General features: G+C 38.1%; 1 protein-coding gene across 1 annotated transcript in view; it reads right to left on the reverse strand.

Moving 5' to 3' along the window:
* The window catches only part of LOC107191897 (nephrin-like), a 96593-nt gene that overhangs the window by 28551 nt on the left and 46753 nt on the right, over window positions 1-21289 (reverse strand). Inside the window, exon 4 of the mRNA XM_015581038.1 lies at window positions 392-580. Within this exon, the coding sequence (XP_015436524.1) occupies window positions 392-580 (189 nt within the window). The remainder of the gene's footprint in view (window positions 1-391; window positions 581-21289) is intronic.

Raw genomic sequence — 21289 nt, forward strand, 5'->3', positions numbered from 1 at the left:
ATATCAATAGATCGTGGAAGTTTATGCAAATTCACAGACAGAACTAATATCAAAAAAATTAAAATTGAGCAGAATTTTGAATTCTCCACTATAGGCTTTACTACGTTAGTAATAATACATAATAGTATTAAACTTTATTAAAAACCTTTATTTTTTCCATATTATAAGTTAAAAGATGCTATAAATGCATAAACACCCACAGTCTAATAATACATAATACAATTTATAGTGCATAATATATTGAGAGTCAACGCAAATTGTAACGAGAATTTCTTTACAAGTTTAGTGATTGTAAAATAAAAAATCTAAAATCTGTTAGTTTCGCGGGCTTGGTGATTCTAGTGTTAAGTGGGGGAAAATGGGTCTATTAAGCGGTAATTACTGTACTTACCGCCCTCGATGGAGATCGGCGTGGTGTTCGTCTCGCCCCCTTTGATCTGCACGTTCCCGCGGTACCAGACGATCGTCGCGGCCGGTTTCGCCGATCGAACCACGCACTCCAGGAGCCGCGACTCGCCGACTTTCACCTCGATCGTTTTCTTGTTCGCGTGATTGTTGATTTCCACTTTCTGCGGCGGCGCTGTAACAGAAACGAACGAACCTTATATTACTACGAACCAATAACAGCACAGATTTTACTTTACATACTGGCCAGGATAATTTAGGTGACGTAACAATAAAGTTTTGATACTAAGACATTCAAAAATGGCATGTTCAAAATTAAATACATGTGATGTACAAGACGTGAGAATAAAGTTTCGATAATGAGTGATTTAAAATTGTAATTTGGAAAATTAAAGAGATTTGATGTACAAGATATGACAATAAAGTTTCGATAATAAGACATTTAGAAATGTTATTTGCAAAATTAAACAGATGTGACAGTAAACTTTCCATATTAACAATAAGTCGTTTAGAAATGCTATTTTGAAGATTGAACGGATGTGATGTACAAGATGTGACAGTAATGTTTCGATAATAAATCATTTGAAAATTTTACTTTGAGAGTTAAACAGATGCTACGCTTTCAAAAACTTAAATTTGAATTTAGTGTTTCAATCACACCTTGTAGTTCCAAATCTAGGGATAGACGAGATTAACATGTTCAGTATCGATGACACCTATAAGCGTTGAATATGGGGATCGTAATATTTCATAAAAGCTTAGTAAATTTATTTGTAAAATTACAACGGTTGTAGTGTAATTTCTATAAATACTCTTTATCTGTGCTATAAAAATTCTTGGATGTTAAAAGGGTAGAAGAACTTTTTTATTTATATGTATATTCACTGACCCGAGCATATTAACACTTGTTTGAACAGTTTAGGACGAGCTAAAAAGGTAATTGTCCATAAACTTTTCTGCGTCGCTACATTTATTATAAACTGATACAAAGGAACGCTTCTGTGGTATTACAATACATTGTACCGTACTTGCGAACACTTTGAATTTTATTTTTCAAATTTATTTTTTTTAATAATCAATACTTCTATATAACTGTACTGGTAGGCGGAGATAGTTTCATTTCTAACATCGCGGTATTATTAATATCTGCACTAAATGTTCACTTGGATAGTTCCTTAAATATAGTCGAATGCCTAAAATAATCTTTAACTTAGTTTAGCTAGGCGAAATTAGTTTCACTCGGTTTCATCTATACAAAAATCTTTAATATGCATAGATAGTACATATTTACTAACAAAAGACAGTTAAAGAAGGAAAATTATTTAACTAGAATATTCAGGTTTAACCCTTTAACGGTAGAATTTTGTTTTGGAAATGTGTATCTGTGTGCACAATTCATTTGATTCCTTTATTCTAATGAAAGTTATATATGGTTCAATTTTTGCTAAAATTTCAATTTCTATACCAAAAGGTATTTTATACTTTCACACGACAAGTATACTCGTCATTATCCAAAAAGTGGCTTTTTCCTCGTGACGAGTATACTCGTCATATACCGTCAAAGGGTTAAGTCATATTTGTTAACATATAATTAAACATTGACAGATTCAACAAAGAAACTAGTCTTCAATATTAAAAACCATTTTCCATTTCTTGGTCACGGAGACAAAATTCAATTTCAGGCAATGCCGTAAGAGAAATTATCCAGCAAATTCACAAAACAAAAGTGTCTATGCAAGAAACCTCTGAGAAATTATAAATAATTCGAATCATTGATTCTTCTTCAATTCATAATATCTAATGTCCCGAGAATATTTTCGTTTCGCAGAAACTATTTCTATCCGTCCCACGAAAGTCCCTCAGCATTTCAACGAATCGTAACCACCAGGTTAAACACGAGACGACGATGGAGAGGGTTTCGGAAAAATGGCGGAACGTTATCCTCGACCAGTGTGTTTCGGCCTCCCCCATCCCCGGCCACGTTGTTGCAGAAAAACCGAAGAAAAGGAACGAACAGAAACGCATTGACCAGGAAACTCCGTAGTAACGGTTATTTGCCACTTCATTTCGCCTGATGCAACGTGCTTTTCGATCGGTTCGCCTCGCGTGGGGTGCATCGTTGAAGAAGAGGAAACTGGGCCGGCTATCGATATTGGAAAATACGTTTTCGACCAGCAGCTACCGCTCCGCAGAGCGATACAGCGCGCCACGAGTAGCTTTTGATTTGCGATTTAGCCTCCATGGAATTCTTCACCCGAGTAGTACAGGTTCGCGTATTACGGGGAATAGGAAATTAAGCCTGGTCCCTGACATAATCCGAGGCGAACTCTGACCCTCGTGATTTATTTTTTTGCATTTCGTTTTAAATTAGAATATCGCGAGTTCTCGATAGAGATACATTAATTATTCTTGCTTCAGGATCCCCTGTGGTTTTTACTGCCTCAGTATTTGTGGATCTAAATTTAGAATTTGTGCTCGTTTGCACCGATGGAGGGAGCTTTAAATTGCTATTGTTGGAGTCTTTTTATTAAATTGAACGTTACACGAGCAATAATTAGACTTCGCGCGATTCTGTGATTTAATCTGAGATCGGTGAATGAAAAATATCGATACCAATTCAAAGATTGAGATTTTATAGGAGTGGAAATTAAAGACTACACAACGAACAGGAAATTTATGATTGAAATTATGAATTAATCTTGTATTGGTTGCAGAGTTATTTAATCATAGCGGTGTTTAAAATGGCTGACTTGGAATATTTGATTTAAAATTCAATTCTATATGTGAGGGTAAGTCGAAAACGAGGAATAACATTTTTTCTGGAAATAAGTAGAAACAGCCTGCAATGAACAGACGTGCCAGCCAATGGTTGTACTTACAAATGGTCATAATGACACCAGAAGAGTTATTTTTAGCAACTTACACTGCATATAGAGTAACATAATTATAATAGAAAATTCTCATATAAAATAATTTACTGTAAATCATTGAATATTCATTAAAATGCAATTGAACTACAGTCGATTTTTCTAATTTCAACGATGTTCTTCCCTTTGAATAAATTACTGTATTCTAGACGTATAACAAATAAAGCTGCTAAAAAGAATTTTGGTTTCATTATGAGCACTTTCAAGTGTAACATTGAAACATATCGCACCCCCACAAGGAAAGTGTCACAATTAAAAAATTTTCAATTTTCATTTTATTACGTGAAATATTTTCCAACACGTGGATCCATCATCCAGAAAAATATCGCAAGTTGACCTCCAAAAATTCCAAGCCAGATGGCGATGGTGTAACTTTGTTTATGTGAAACAAAGTTTCAAAATCACCAAAACTCTGAAAAATTTGAATTTCGACTTTTGGGCCGCTTCGACATGTAGAATGCATCCTACATTATCAATTTCCACTTCTATCCTGCCAAAAATCTAAGTAACTCATATATAATTAAATTCAAAGTGTGAATATTGGAAGGTCCACAATCCCATCTTCAAGTGTTCTTCGCATCGATCCCCTATACATATCTAAACCAGTAATGTCCCAGTTCCCATAACCATCGTCCCCTTCACTCGGCCATAACCATTTATCGATCTCTTTTGTAACGGCCATTGAATTTACCATCGCTCCTTAAATTCGACAGGTCGACCCCCTATTCCCCTTCTAACAAACAACGGTTATTACTGTTTTTCAAGGCTTGGTACAACGAAAATTTATCGCATCCCGTGCTCCTAATTCCTCGACGGGGGTGGAGGTTAGAGGATCGTATCGATAACAGTAAGGTCGATATACACTTGTCCGTGCAAAAAAAAACCCAGACTGTGCAGCGGTCCTTCGCAAGGAAACCACGGGGAAAAATAAAGATTCTCTTCCCGGTCCGGTTTTTCTCCCCTAATCCGCACCGTTCTCGAGGCAACCGACAATTTCGCCAGATAAAAACGAACGTAGACGGATGTTCCGGCCGCCATCTTGTCAGCGGAAAAGAAGCCTCCGTGGCCACGGAGCACGCAGCACAGCGTCTTCGCCATGAGAATTACGCGGCGGCGGGCTAGGTAAAGGTATTCAGCGGAATAATAGCTGCCATACTTTCCTCCGCTGTCCACCGCGATAACAGCATTACTAAACCGTGTTCCCTCCGTTTCCCCAGTGTCCGTGAGCTTTCGCCACTTAAACGGGAGCATCTTTTTCCTTCCCTAATTTCTTCCCCTATCTCCCCATCCGGGCCATGGTATTGCGTTCCTCCCCACTGTTTTCTCTACAACCTGTCCCACCTCCCTTCCTTACGTGACTACATTTCCCCCTTCGTATACTACCTTTATACGTTGTACGTTCCGTTTCTTTATCCTTAAGGCGCTCGTGTTACAACGAGTACGCGCGGCGGATATTCAATTTAATTTCGAGATTAAACTTTCGTACGTATATATATATAGTCGATGTGATGAAAATATCCGCCATTTTGTTTTAGGATGGTAGGTACTTGCTTTTTATTGTACGTTTATTCCTGGAATCTCTGGAATTCTTCTTGGAATTAGTTTTAAGAATTATTCGTGATCGTGAACTGGATAATTATTAGTGTGCAGCGATAAGGAGATTAATTAACTTCTTTTTTTACTGTGGTTAGAGTCTCGACTTATTTTGGCTAAGATAGCTATGTATTTTTGCGATAAATATTTGTTTTATTTATTTATTCTACGGGATAATTCCCATTAAAAAATGTTAACATGTTTATATAAATATAAATCGGACGAAGAATGAAATTAAAATAAAACATATAGCTGGAAAATGCAAGAGAGAAAAACAAACTGGTAATTACAAGACTCTGTAAACTTGGTTTTCGAAAGACTGGATAGAGCCAATAAAAAAATCAAAATGTTTTAACGCTAGGACGACCGGCTAGTTTCGCCAGCCAATTTCACCAATGATCGGTTGTTTTTGTCAAGAATTAACAAAATATGGTTCTTGTTATGTGTATAAAAACATTCAATAATTCGTAATATCTATAAAATACCAGTTGACACTCGCATGAAACCACTGTGGCATGATCGGTCGTCATAATTTTAATTAATTTTCCATGTAAAAGGAGGAATAAGCAACAAAGTGTTTAATATTCGGGTGACACAACAAATATGTCCACTACTGTATACACTCCCGTTCGTAAGTATTATGACGCTTATCGAATCTGCAGTAAATGTTATATGCCATTACGAAATTACTGAAAATCTTGAAATAAATATACTTTATGAAACACTGAAGCTCGATGGAAAACGCTTATGACATTTTGAACTAATAAAAGTGGCCTAATATATAATTTTACGAAATATCACATTTTCTTCGTACAGACCAGATGTCCTAAAAACAAGCTGTCCCAATTCTCAACAAACCCACACCGCGTCCACTACAACGAAACCGAAAAACAAGTTCCGTCCGTCGTTCAGCATGTGTAATCCATTTTTACACGAAATTGTCGTCCGGAAATACGCATAACGAAACGATTTGTCAGTCCCTCCGCGCGGAGTAATACGTCACGGTGACCGCAACGAGGTCTCAATCAATCACAACTTTTTAATCCTGGGGGAAAAAAAGGAATGAATCTCTATTAAAAAAAAATAAAAAAAACAGAGAAGGCAACAGCGCGAAAGGAAGAGGAACCACACGTGAAAACCCGACCGGCGGCATGGAGAACAAAATAATCCCGAATAAAAGATGCGTCGCAGATTGGGTACGGGACTAGACGCAACGCGGATGAAGCAATTCGCATTCCTTCCTACCGGAACCGACCATCCTCCCCCTCCACCGTTCTCGTTACTCCCTTCCCCGTACCGCCCCCCCCCCAACTCGTATCCACCTGTCCTCTATCAGACGCAACAAAATTGAACGCGATTTCGTGGCGCGTGTCGCGCCGGGAAACGCCTATTTTACATTTTCTAGAACAGTGAGCTGGAAGTTGAGCAATATCGTCGGATCGTGGGATTGCAGCGACGTCGACAAAACGGGGAACAGAGAATGGCGGCGCGGATGAGGAAAGGGGAGGGGGAACGACAGTTAGATTCACGCATTGCGTTCCGAGGGTTCGTGAACGCGCGAAGAATGGACCGGGACGAAATAGGTGAGGAGGGGGGGGGGGTCAGAGTTGTTTCAGGGTTTAGCGATAATTGAATGAGGGAATGCTGTATCACCACGGGATTTCGAACCGGTATCGAGTGTACAAAGTGTGTCTGAAAAGTTCTCGGACTGCTCGAGCGTGGTGGAAGGGAATCGCTCGACGTGGAGAAGAAAAGAGATAGAACGTACACTCTGGAGCGATCTTCCATTGGCGGAGGGATAAAGTTAATTATTTCCCTTCTGTCAGGAGTCACGGGAGTTTTGCCCCTTCGAGGAACGGTCCCCCTGTTTGTCGTTTTTTTTCTTCGCCGTGGATGGAGATGGGAATTCGTGTTTGTCCAGCCGATTGATTGGATCGACAGGAGTTGATCGAACGTTAGTCTCCGTGTCGGAATTGATTTTGTTACGAGGGAAAGTTTCGGCGGCTGCGACACGTTTCGTATCATGGGCGTCTTTTAGGTTATGCGAACTGATTCCAAGATGGCGGTCGTTAACGCCGTTGAGCCGCAAGCGTGTCGGGATATCGTATTTTGGGGTGCAATGTCTTGAAAAGCTTGGAACTTGTTCCAATATTTTTGAATGCAGTTTTCAACACCCATTCGTCAAAAGTTTGTCGCTCCAAAAGGGTTGATTTTTACGTGAAAAGATGCCAATGAGCTGCAAAAACGAAAACGATCATTTTCTGACTTTCGTACAGTCACCCTAAAACAAAGTCAAAGTTAAAAATTCATTCACATTCCCACCAATTTCCTATAAAACTCGCAGATCCTACGTTTGCCCTTAATTTCCCGTTGTTAGACAATCGCCCGGCAAAAAGCAACTCGTAACAGCCAGTTCGCGACATTAAGTAAAGCCTCCGACAGATATAAAACGCTATGGAAATGAATTTACCAACCTCCCCTTCAGTTCCTGAGGCACAAGATCTCTTCGCCGCCCTCCCGTAATCGGCGCAAGAGAACGTGCTCCTAAATGATGCAAAGTATTCCTGAATAATGCATGCCCCCTTCCCCTCCCCCCTCCCTCGTGCACTCAGAGACACGCGAGCGAGCGAGGCGGTACAAGTAACGCATTAACAAGCGGGCGTTAGAAGTGCACGCGGCGGTGGTCGGACATTAGACCGTGTAAAACAGGGGCGAAACGGTTTTACTCCCCCCGAGAAACTAGGCCGCGGTAGCTTTTCCGGCTTTCCAGGTTCACCTCCCTTCTCTGAGGGCCGTCGTCGTTTCTTCTTGCAAGCGGATATGGCGGGCATCCGGTGGCCGCCATATTTCCTCTCTCTTTCTTCCCGCCCTCCACCCTCTAAACGACATTGAAATAAGACGATTGTCAGGGAATAACTTGTTTTCCAGGGTGAAAGGAGCCTGTGGAAGTTCCGACCAGCGCAAGTTTGACGCGTACAGGTTTGCCTTCCATCACTTTTCGTTGTTTTTTTGTACCACGTGTTTTCTTGTGGATAGTTTTTAGGGGTAGTAATGACACTTGAAAAATTGTTTCGAGGATGTATGGAGTGATTGTTTTAGTGGGAGGGACAGGGGGATTGCTCGAGGAGTTGTCGATTAGTTATTGTGGTCATTTTATTGCGATTTGGGGTGTATAGCTGTTAGGGTGGTTTTGGTGAATAGGTTTGGTTATGGTCGGATGTTGAGGGTAAGTTTTCTGTGTATATGGTAAGTTGAAAATATTTGAAAGTATCAGATTGTGTTGGAATTACGAGAATCATATATGTATTTTTAGAGGTGCTCAAATCATTAGACCTCTAATATGAAAAATGTGTTGGTTTTGTGCTTGTGTAGAAATAGAATCGTAATATCACACTGGATAATTTTGAATTAACGATTGTCTACTGAAAATACATAAACAAAATTAAACTTAGCTTAGAAAATATAGTTGAAATCGTGAAATTGTCAATTTATACAGGTGCAATTGAAATGCAAGCTAATTTTGTATTTTAATTTCAAAATTGTTGCGGAAATATTGAGTGTGCACCTTCTTAGGACAATAAGTTCGTGTTTTGAACCATTAAAACATATCCCTCTGCCTCAGTCCGGTTTTATTGAAATGGAAAATGTTTTGGTCCATACAGATCATCGTGCGTCTGACGCAACAAAGTTATTAAATTGTTTTTTGAATGACACATTCAGTAATTGTTTGAGATTTCCAAAATGTGGGAAGTTAAACTGTGTTTTTGATTCTGGAAAGAGAGAAAGAAATCGCTTTTTCAAAAATTATTTTTATAACTGATAGATTCTACTTCCAAAATAAGTCCCTTTTTTACAAAAGAAAAATACCGTCGTCCTATTCTCAAAATTTCGCGGACTTACGTTGTTTCGCCAAATGCGTAAAAATTGGATATTGGACTTCGGTTAAATTACATTATTCTTTTGAACATATAAACTTGGTTTTCATGCATTTTCCCCTGTACAAATACATAAATCCTATATTTTACATTCTCAATTAATGCATAAACTCAAATTTTGTAAAATTCTGACACGTGGCGTTTGTTTTTACATCCATAAATATTACTCATCGGTAAAATCGGCCATTTCACGTGTAACGATCTAATATTATACCTCTTCGAGTATCTTCGAGTGAAAGAACACTACCTCGAACGTCAAAAGTTAAAACTCTCAACAGCCATTGTGTTCCAGATCTCGAATAATATACATCGGTTACCATCGCGGATACTTCTGGGAAAGAGACGAAACTGCAAGTCGGAATCTCGAACCGCTTGAAATCAGACCAATGCAGAAATAGCTGCGCGTCTTTTATGGTCGCGAAGTGGCTGTGGCCCGCGATATTTATTAACGGACGCACAGCAATTTACGTTAAACGCCCGACACGGTTGTCCCCGACAATGGCTTTCCTTGAATGAGCCCTCCACCCCCTCCCACCCACCACCGCCGAACAAATCCTTTCGGTTGACAATGGGTGGATAATATCGCAGAATTTCTAGAGCAAATCCCCCTCCTGTCGAATATTTTCAGCGGCTGCATCGGGGAAATTCCGTTTTAAAAACCCCCGGAGACAACGATTATTCTTTTATTAAATGTGTGTATACAAGAACCTTCCAGACGGAAAACAATAGGAATGTTTCTAGTTAACGATTGTTTTCCGTATCGTTGCGAGAGCACAACACAGGACACGCTGCTCGGATAACGAATTTTTCTTTAATTGCCGCGGGCTTCCTAAGGGCGGTCACGTGGGCGCCACGAAAGGGAACCGGAAGTGGGGAGAACCAGTTCAACTGTTCGAACATGTGATTCGATTTGACCGTTCGATGTCACGGGACCGTTTGTGTTCTTGTAATTCTTTGATCACGTTCGACGATGAATCGGACGAACTCGTTTACACGCAATGTGTTTTCGAGGTAGAAAAGGAAGTGGATCTAATTTGGTGTTTTCTTCGTTGCGGAGGAATTGAATGACGGTTGACTATTGTAATGGTATAAAGACAGATGGAAGGTCTGGGTATTTTATGGTAAATTATTTATTGGTTTACTGTTTTATGGCGAATTCTGGAGGAATGGAATTTTGTATTGTCTTCCGCTATTTTAGGAAACTATGTCGAACGAGACTTTCAAACTATAAAATAAATGTGGAACAGTTTTAATCTCTGTGTAAAAATTGAAATATATCTTGGAGGATAAATAGTAATATTTCATAATATAAAATTAAAAAATAAATATGGAAGAGATTTCTGGCTTTTTAAAAATATATTTTTTGTAAATATTTGTTAAAGATTTCCATAGACTTGTTGGAAAAAATGATTAATGTAAAGATACAGTTAAAAAATGAGAAAATAAAGAAGGCATACATTCCTTTCATCCAAAATTATTGTTACACAGTAAGAAAATTTACTCGGTGAAAGTAAAAAGTAAATCACTGTAAATTACTAAGAAAAAGTTACCAGAAACTTATAAAATCAATTAAAACAATAATTTTTCAGTGGTTTGCTTCACCTTAAAAAAATCTGCTGATTAAGTTCAGACTATGACAGCTTAAATGAACAATAAACACAAATTCTGTCCCCATATGTCAGTTTTCGTCAGCTTCTATACCATTATAAAAGGCAACTTTTGCCCACTATTAGATTTCACGAAAAATAAATGAGACGTATAAAGGAGAGGTTGCGAAGCAGAACACATCACGAGTCACGAGTCGTGATTCACGACATATTTGTGTGTGAAGAAAATGATAGATACGTGCTCTCATTCACACATTTCCCCCACCACTGCCATATACCCGCATGCTGCACGTTGTTGCCCGCTGGTGAGTTTGGAGGGCGCTGAGTTGCCCATCACTGCAATAAATAGTAAACAAAAATTCTGCGCCCATATTTCGTTTCACCTCACTATAAATGTCGTCAGTTCACAAAACTGAACGTTCCGTAGCTCGTTTCAGACTAGACACCAGCTCTCTACGCGATATTTTTCTATCAGCTCGCGACGAACGCCCAGAGAATCCTGCGGATCGTTACAATGAACACACCCTGTACACACTGATCCCGGGGCTCACTTTCAAAAGCGAGACCGTGGATGGGGGTGGGATGAAGTCTGCGCTAACATTCAGGGCATTCAACGTCGGGCCTTCAGCCTCATTAACACGGGCGCTTCGTCGAAAAAAAAAGAAACAAAAAACAAAACACAACTTTGCACGGTGAACCCAGTGGTGAAAAGAGAGAATGCAAGTAATAAAAAAAAAATGCTGAAATAAAGAAGGCATTCGCGGAGTCGCCGCGTTATTTCCGCGAGGCGGCAGTTTGAGAACTCGTAAGAAGCCCGGGGTACGTTTTTTATCAGGGGTTACAAAGAAGTTTTCCACGCTCGGGAAGCTTCGCTTTCCGTGTATATATATTGCCCGTAAAAAAAGTGGTCTTGATGACTTTGATCTGTTACCGAAGCTGATACCGCGCGTGGCGAGTGTATGAAATCGCGGCGACGTCGTAAAGTTACTTTTCTTGTCTTAAACCGTGGGTTACAGTTTGTTCTGGAAAGTATCGAGGAATAATATAGGACGATGAATAATATTTAACCGAAAATTCTGTCAAGTTATTTAACCATGAAGAAACGAATAGTTTGAGAAGAGGGTAAACGCAGTGATAAGTTAACACTAAAGGGATTTTGTAATTATTAAAGCCGAATTTTAAATGATACTGATATCAATAAATATTTGGCACATGAAGATTAACAGTTTTAATATCTATACCTTTTACAGCGTACAGATTTCAATTTGAAACATTGGAGAAATGTAATTGGAAAAAAGTTCTGCTCTCATATTTCCGATTTCGATAGCTTGAATATCATTATAAAAATAACTTTTAATGAAATAAGGGCAAGTATAGATTTCACCGGTGAAGGACAATATTAAGTAAATAGGAATTTCTAACCAATGGCGTGAAAATTGTTTGAGTACGAAATGAAGAATTGAACAAAATTAATATTTAATCGTTTCCTTATTTTAATAAGTTAATTTACACGTTTTTCATGCATAATCTGATCTGTTACTCAAGCTGATACCGTCTGGCGAGCCAATGAAATCGTGACGATATCGTAAAGACACTTTTCGTATCGTAAAATGTGGGTTACATTTTTCTTGAAAAGTATCGTAGACGTATAATATCTAACAGAAAATGATGTCAAGTTATTTATTACGAGGATTCCACTCGAAATGCGAACGTTCATATGAGACCTTTTCGTCTCAAGAAAATAAATTCTATGTAATGTATATTGATGGGTACTTTACCATTTCTTTTGCCACATTTCACACATATTTGAACTAAAACTAGACAATCTGTACCATTTCAAAAATACTCGTACCTCTGGTCCAACACCGTGCGCCATTTTGTCGAGGCAAATCGTCGAAAAAACACTTCGAACTGACACTGTTGGTCGTCGGTTTATTAAAGGAGATAGCGGATTACTCGGCGGTGTACTTAATTTGTACACAATGCACACGAGACCAGACGGGAAATCCAGTTTAAAAACTTCCCTCCTCCGGAACGTCTAAAGCCGCGAGCTAGGTTGGAGTGTCGGACGAAATGGGAACTGGAAGTCGTAAATGGCACTTTTAGTTATTCTCTAAAACATGACAAAGGTGTCTGTTTTATCTTGATGGCCCCGGCCATCTTCGTTCATCCGAGTTTCTTAGTCGTAAAATTTTCGAGCATAAAGCTTAGCGCGTACATTAATCCCGATAACCGTATTCTGGAGATATCCCGTAATGGAACAGTGCTATGAAGGATTATGAATATTATAGTCGACTTACTAGTTAAATATGTATATTCTATGCCCCGGTTTATGTAAAGTCATCCTTGAGGAAATTTTTCGCTGTGTCGTCGAGGAACGTTTCTTTTACTTTTGCCTCCTGACAACTGGAAACTGAATGGATCTATGGTAAAAGCAGTTTAACATTTCCTGGCTCTCTAAAAATAATCTTATCAATCGATAAGGTAACTATACAGTATATTTTGTGTTTCGTGTGTTACACAATAATAAATAATTGTTCACGTGTACATGAATCGTAAGTACTGGTACAAATGTCTTCTGTATGTTCTAACTTTTAATAGGAGGGCTCAATATAATTCTGTACCAATAAGTAATCCATTATTTGAATTATTAGACAATACGTTTTAATAGATGGATTGCCACGCCATCCAAATACAAGTGATACGTACATTACAAAGAGACTGAATTATTTAAAAACTGTTACATAATTGAAAGGTGTCGTTATTCAGTCATTCATCTGTTTTCATTTACTGTACAAGGACTTCGAGAAAAATATAGGATTTCGTTTAAAACAAATACCGATGACCTTGAAAGCTTGTAAAAGGAATGACCTTGAAAAAAATTATTTCCAGCATTATATATGCCTCTTGTACTATTTCAAGTCTGTCTTAAGAAGTTTTTTCATACAATAATAAATAGGACAGATATGTATTTACGTGGCCCAATTTAGCTGGGACACCCTGTACATTAATTCTCCACATTATAAAACTTTCCTATCCTTTCTCTTGTCCCAATTTGAAAAAACAATCAAGCACGAAGATTTCCATCGGTTGACAAAGTCAGCGACAATTAAGACGCCCGCGACGATCGCGATAATTCGCTGGTAGGGCGACGTTTAATTGGTCTGTTTTTTTTACTCCGTGCGTATTTAATCGTCCCTTATCAATGCAGAATTCCACGACGATACCATCTCCTTCCCAATTATCAGGCCTCTCAATTTTCGCGCCGGCTAGCAACCAGGAGGGGGCGAGAGAAGTTAATTCCCATTCGCCGGGAGTTCGACGGAAAATGTCAGAAGTCGACGTGACGACAGTGGGTAGGGGGTTGGTGGGGGACCACGGAAGAAGAAGTTCGAGTGGGATGCGTGCGGAGAGAGAGCTCTATTTAACCAGCAGACGGGGTGGATTTCATTTGGCAGCACTTTCGAAACTTTTGAAATGGATTCCTCTGTTGGCAGGGGTGGGGGGAGGACTGTTATTATGTCAACTAATTACGTTCGACATTGTCAGTCCACGGTGAAAGACCGTGGTAACTGCGATCCGTGATGTCGATGAAAGGAAATTTCCGATAAAATGGTTGATAGACGGTTGTTAGTTAACACTGGAATAACCAAACAAGTAAAAATGATCCTTCAGTCAGTACACTCCTATAACGATGATTAAATTGTTATAATAATATGTCGTCTCAGATCTTTCTATTACGATACGGTTGTGAAGATATCAGTTAATTTATAAATTTATAAATTTTTGAAAGTTTGTCATGTTTATCGACCGATAGAAATAGATATACAGGGTGGTCCATCTAAAAATATTCTTTGCAGCGTATTCGTATAAAAAAATATTGCTACCTATATACAATAGCCATTTCGTTTAATGTAAATATGGTTTTAAACAGTTCAGTAAAGTATTCGTTTCAAGCAGACTGTGGATCTGAACTTTTTCTTCTGGAGAAAAAGAACGAACAATAGTCATTAGAACAAAAGTTAGCAGAAAAAGAAAGTTTGGGAGGAGTTCAGGGAATTTCAACCGCGAACATGGCGTCATTCGGAGTATTAACACACCGCAAATTACTTTTCTTTCTTTCAACGCGTTTTAAACTGCTCTTCAACAGAATACTCTAATTACAAATGTTTTTTTTTCTTAACAAATTTTATTGTCCTTATTTCCTTCTTTTGGCAGTTATTTAAATCTGCATAGTATCATGATAATATTATTTTTGCATAAAAAATTCCGAAAAACGTCATCGGATCTTGTTTGATTCAGTACGACCAACATATTTCTAAATCCTATTACAGTCCTTTTTAATTTGTCCCATCGTGTCTTTACTTTTTCGAAAATCTCTACTTTTACGAAAATGATTTGAAAGGTACATTTGATCTGTGGGCGGTATCACTAATTAAACTTGATAAATCCAATCTAAAGAAATAACTAAAGTATCTTTCCATTCATAAATTACTACAAATACATAATTTTGAAGGACCTAATTTAACGAGGCGATAAACAGAGCAGCATAACATGAGAATGGGGCTTTAGATTCGGGGATTAGCGGTCAAATTTGAGGTTATGTACACGAAGATTTCTCACCGACAATTTTTTTTTTATTTCGCTGCGTTCTGAAAGTTTTCACCGTGGCGTTTGTTTGCACCTCGCGATCGTGCACCACAACGGAGATTCATTTTATTTCTGTTTATCGCGGTCGAAATCTCGGCAGGTACGCTGTCCACGAGAATCCGCGCGAATCGCATGGCGAATCGTTGTCGGCGGAAACAGTGCCAAGCCACCGCAGAATGTTAAAAACAGGAGGAGAGAGCACGCGAAAGCTCGGTGGTACACCTTGAGGGCACGCCGAGCCGTGCGCACGTTCCGAAAGTTTCTTAACAGCTTCGCCTCGTTAGAAGGAGATTGAAGTGTAGTTTTCAGGCAGTTCCAATGAAGTGAAAAACCGTCGAGTGCCCTTGTTACGTGTGTTTACGTTTAACTGCTTCTCCAATTAAAATTCTCATCGTTTGCCCCTGTTCTCGTTTCGACGTGTCGTATCACACTTGGAATGGGATTTTACACATCCGACTGGTTATTGACAATTCGATACGTTTTTGTTTTCGTTTGTTAACTTTCTATGTGCAATAAATAGTATGTAAATTACTCTTCATTTTTATGGAAATAAAAAACTTATGCCTCTTGAGTAATTTTTGTTATTGTTCTTCAACGTTCTGCGTTCTTTTAATAAAATACAGTCGCGGAAAGTATTGTTTATTAAGTAATGACCATTTCAACGACGGGAATTGTTATTTTTATATAATTTTTACCGTTTTTTGACAAACATTGGATTTTTCGTCGTAAAATAAAACAACAATATCAATGAAATTCGATGACCATTATTTCTTCATACGCTTAATACTTTAGGTCGTCAATTAAATAACGTAGCGCGATTTTTATTTCTATGTTTCCACCATAAAGAAATAATTGTAACTATGGTAAATATAATTTGTGTAGAGTCAAGGCGATGGGTTCCGCTTAATTGGTTTTGAAATCAGATTAAGAATGAAGTAAGAATACAATTTCTACTGTAAAGTAAAATGGAAAAAAATATGCTACCGCGAAACAGTAATATTCTTACGACTATAATTCGTACTGAAGCTTTAAATAATTATTGTAAAAATTAACACGTACATACTTCCACTTTCAACAATAGAAACTTAAAATCGAAATTTTAGATCCATTGTAAACGGGAGAATGACTGAATATAACTGAAATAATCATGTTATTTTACAAATGAAGTTTTAGGTACTTAACTGTCAGTCGAACTTCAGTGACTTTATAAACATCTGTTCCATTTCAGAACACTTAATTGATTCCTAAACTATATCCCAATATTACATTTCCAGAATAAACACTGTCAAATATTTCATGTCACACATTTACATTAAATGAAATCGGGTTTTACACAAGTCTGTGAAATGTACGCTGCGAGTGAAACAATACCACGATCGCACTCGATACAATTAAAAGGGATCCAATATGAATTTTTATTCACCTTCATGGTGTAGAAGCTATATTTTTTTTAACAAATCGCCCTATATAAGGCTGGAATTCTTCGTTACTGTTCACTAAAATACAAAGCTCGTGTGCACGGTCGTACGCAGTAAAAAGTGAGAACCAACTGAATACCTCGTTCCGTTATTCTTCCGCGGGTTTCCGTGTCTATTTGTTTAAATATCGATTTACACGCGTGTATCCATCATTTGTCTCGGTATCCAGGATATTCGTACAGAATTTGAATTTCCGCTGGACAAATACCGCCCGGCGTTTCACGTGCTGCGTGCCTGTGTGTCTTTTTTCTGTTGGAGAACCAAAGCAAATTAATAGTTTTCCTTTCGATTCTGCACACCCCAATCGTTTCGGTTCATGTAACGTTTCATTCCGTCCTGTATTTCAGTCGAACGAATTTCATTGCTTTAATAATTAAATTCAACAATTGAACCGGAAGCTGCAGGGAATATTGAAAGAAAATGAAATTGAAGAATGTGAAAGCAGGCAATAACAGAAGTTCTTTTATTCGAGTTCACAAAGGTGATTCTTTATACTGTACAAAAATTCGAGAAAATATTCGAAAATTGAAAGATACGACTTGGGAATAGTGTATGTAACGAAATTTATATTGTTAATTTCATTTTTTCAGTAGATAAACTGAAAGGACTTCGTTCATCTCAATTATCTCTCTTTATCGAAACTAAATATGTAAACAGTTCACAAACATTTTTCGTGACCTTTTTCACTCCCTGTTCTATATACAATAGATTGTGATTCATAATCATCATTGTACAAGAATTAATAGAAAAAGGAAATTAAGCGTTGCTCTTTCTATCGCATCAATTACAGTTTTAATTGCATGCAGAATTTTCTTTATGTATAACTTCACAACGTTTATTTATTATTTTAAATAAAACAGTCTAGGATGACAGTAATTCGTTAGGTGGTAGTAAATGGGTCTTTTACCCTAGTATAGAACAAAATAAACGAAAGTGTTAGAAGTCCTCGCCAATATGTACCTTTTCTAACATGGCGATTTTTGGGATATAGCAGAACGTCTTAACAGTCGTTTTCGGGCCTGTTCTCATGTATCGCCACGCCTGAGTGATTGTTTTCAAGCGGCACAATAAGTCTGAATATAGTATCCTCTCGCAAACAGGCACGAAAGGCACGTCGGCGAGACCATCCACCGTCGTCGTACCAAAAAGAAGTCCCAGTCAAAGGGACTCCTATCCTGTATTCGCGGCGAGTACTCCGCCTGATTGTCGTACACGCGTCTTCCGTTCGGTAGGATTACGAGAAAAGACACCGGAGACGGCGACACGGCATTATTATGCGACTTGATAGTGATGGGATCAAGTCCAATATGTACCAACGAAACCAAGTGAAATTCCAGTAAAAAAGTTTCGCTTCATGGGATTCGATTATTGTTTATAAGAGGCGATGTTTCATTTTCTATATGTACAATGTGCTTTTGAAATGGTACAATCCGATAAAATGTGATTATACATGGAAAGATAAGTCGAAAATGTGCAATACACTTTATTCGTATAATGCTTCGTTTTCGAGATAATCGAATGTTTACTGGATACAAATAAAGCGAGCATTTACCGAGGAGTTGGCTAGCTCGTCTGTTCATTACAGTTCGTTTCTACTTATTGTCAGAATGACTAAATTCCACGTTTCTTCTCGCAAAGGCCACACTTACGATTATCGAAATTTCATAAAACACAGTTCAAATTAAACTCTAATCCCTCCGATCCAAAAACATATTCCCACGAATTCAAAATGCACTACGGACACATCCACGATCACCGAAATATCAAAACCAACAACCTCAAAGACACTTCCAAGCAGACTAACTCGTAGAATAAAACGTCTATTTAATTTCAAGTGACCTGCGAGAGCCCCCTCCCTCGAAAACATCAATGCCTTACACAAATCGGTTTATCCCGTGGAAAACTCGTTCCTCGAAAATTCTTCAATTATGCCAGCCTCATACGCGCTCAGGTACTCCATTGTAATCGGTTACCTTTCTCGAGACGTATCCCTAGACTCCTTTAGCCTCGACCCAGCAATTTCCATAGAATCCCAACCGAGGGAACACGTTTCCACCGGCTCTTTGAGATTTAAAAGAGTCTCCCTCTCTCTGTCGCCGTCTCGCGATAGCTAATGTTGTTTACACCGTTCTCGTCTAAAGGCGGCGCGCGACGCCTTTTGCGTCGCAATAATTGCGGGTACTTATGCATAAACCTCTACGTTCCATGGCCTGGGATGCAAATCGCGTGATAACAAAACGGGGACGGGACGAGGAGGTGGTGCACACGTGCGCAAACACGTAACCGTAATTGTGTAAACCCGACCGATATACTTCGGAAGAAATAATAACGAGCGCGAGAGGGGGAGGGATAGAGGGTTACCACGCGATAGGGAATACGGCGTTGGGGGTCAATTTTCAGTGAGGTATGATTTTCAGTCTGTTTTATCGCTTTAAAGGAAAACATTACGGAAATCCGGGAAATTATCTTCGAGGCTGAAAATACACTAAGCTCCCGGTGATTACAGTACCATGGTGTGTGTGTATACTCTTCGCGTTAATTGCTTCTGAGTAGTTGTATAGTAATTTTAAATAACAATGCTTGGGAAATTTAAACGTGTATCTATCCTAATCCATACCCTTTTCTTCTTTCAAAATGGTGGCGAGCATCGAAGATTCAGGACAGATATCACTTAAACAGTTCTGGTTTTTCCGAAACTATCTATTAAATTTCATAAATTACAGTGGATTATTTATCGGTACACCAAATACAGTTAGGAACGAAGGGGAGTTCCGTAGACTCTTCTGATTGTAAGAAAATTAATGTAACAGAAACAGTAAGTTTCTGTGTCATAATTCTTTGTAAATTCTTATCGTTTCTCGAGATCGATGCCTCGGGTGTAATACGTTGAACACTGTCATCGTGGAATATTTACCGGATAACGTTCAACTTGGCTGGATCGAGTAGCCGTCGACTCGCTAAAAAGTTGTAATAATAACCTGTCACGTTCCCTGTCACACGTGATTCATCTTCGTCAGTGACACCAGGAGCACCGACTTCCGGCGTACGACGGTTAAGGAAGTTGCATCGTGCAATCGATTTCTCAAGCTGTCCTTCACTCATGTTAAACACACCCGTTACTTTTTGTTTGTGGGCTATATCCATTATACACCTATAAATTCTGATTTTAGACGAATCGTTTTAAACATACACAGTAATTACCGTGTTATTTAAATAATTATAGGAACTCGACCGAGGAGACACTGACTACATTAATGCATTCGGTTATTAAACTGTGAATGTGATATGTACTTCAAAGAAACAGGAATTAAACAGAAACTAATTAACTCGAAGAATGATTTTTAACTAGAGGTTACGTTAAACTTTATTAACCTTTAATTGCTACAGGGAAATGCAAATACGTTAACTCTGATATGTGTTCCGAAGTGTCATTAAGTGTAATTAGTTCAACACGTGGAACTGGAAAATTATAAGGCTTCGCCTAATAAAAGACTACTGAGACGCTTTAACGTGATTTGTGACTTAAGAGCGAAATTATGATATTTTTATACTGTTGAGATTATTCCAGGACACAGTAGTTAAGGGTAAAATCCTCTTATTTCGATATCTTTCATTTAATTGCATATACAGGGTGTACTATGAAACGCGATCAGCTTAGATTACAATACTGGTAGCTTTTCGATCGAAAATATTTTTTGTTAATATAACATGATTCAAGGAGAGCTTTAAAACGATTGCACCGAATTGTTTATCAACCCTTTTTTTCCAAAGTTTTCTAATTCACCTTCAGCTTTTTTTTAGAGACAAACCTGTAATTGTTTTTATGCTCATCTTTTAACGGATACGGAGACGAATTTGGCAAACATTATAGCAAATAAGTTTTTTTCTTTCAAACCAAAGGGATATTAAGAAAATATCATTTACCTTAATTGAAACGATGTTCAAAGTGGGGTTCATCAGCTGCAGTACACTCGCGTGAACGTTTAAGGGATTACATACCTTTTAGCTGTTAAATAAGAGGGAAAATAAACAAATTTTTTTGTATATCCAGAATTATTGTTTTTTTAAAATTCAACATTTACATCTTATTATATGTTTTTTTTCTTAGTAATCTCTGAAAAATTGAGCTATATGATAACAGGAGAAAATGGCTGCAATATACCAACAAATTTTTCAATTTTCTTTCTTCTTTAATAGCTCAAAAGTACGTAACCCCTTAAAAAACGACTGCTTAATTCTATTTATCACGTCTATATTTTGGTTAAGCATGCAAAAATATTGTCGATCGAACAGCTAACAGCAGAATAGTCTAAGCTGATCACGTTTCGTGGTCCACCCTGTACAATATTTACATTTTAATGCTACAAATGCATCAAATTCACTGTTGAATAATTAAAAAATCACTCATTATACAAAGCAAATATACTCCGCAAACGCTGCAGTAATAAAATTAATAAAACTACCGACTAATTTTCGGTATGTAAATATCTTCGTAATATTCCAAGTTACTCACTGTCAGGGTTTCTTTATAGTAAACCATTGTTGAAATCGGCGATTTTATTGTCAAATTATTCTCGAAAAATCCTCGAACCCTGGCGCATCGTACATCCATACGCCGGAAAAGCGTTTTATTCACAGGTTGGAGCTGTTTTCGATATCAGAATGGAATATCGAACGCCTCCGATCTTAAAATA

This window comes from Dufourea novaeangliae, unplaced genomic scaffold (assembly GCF_001272555.1).
Source record: "Dufourea novaeangliae isolate 0120121106 unplaced genomic scaffold, ASM127255v1 scaffold248, whole genome shotgun sequence".
Classification (NCBI taxonomy): Eukaryota; Metazoa; Arthropoda; class Insecta; order Hymenoptera; family Halictidae; genus Dufourea; species Dufourea novaeangliae.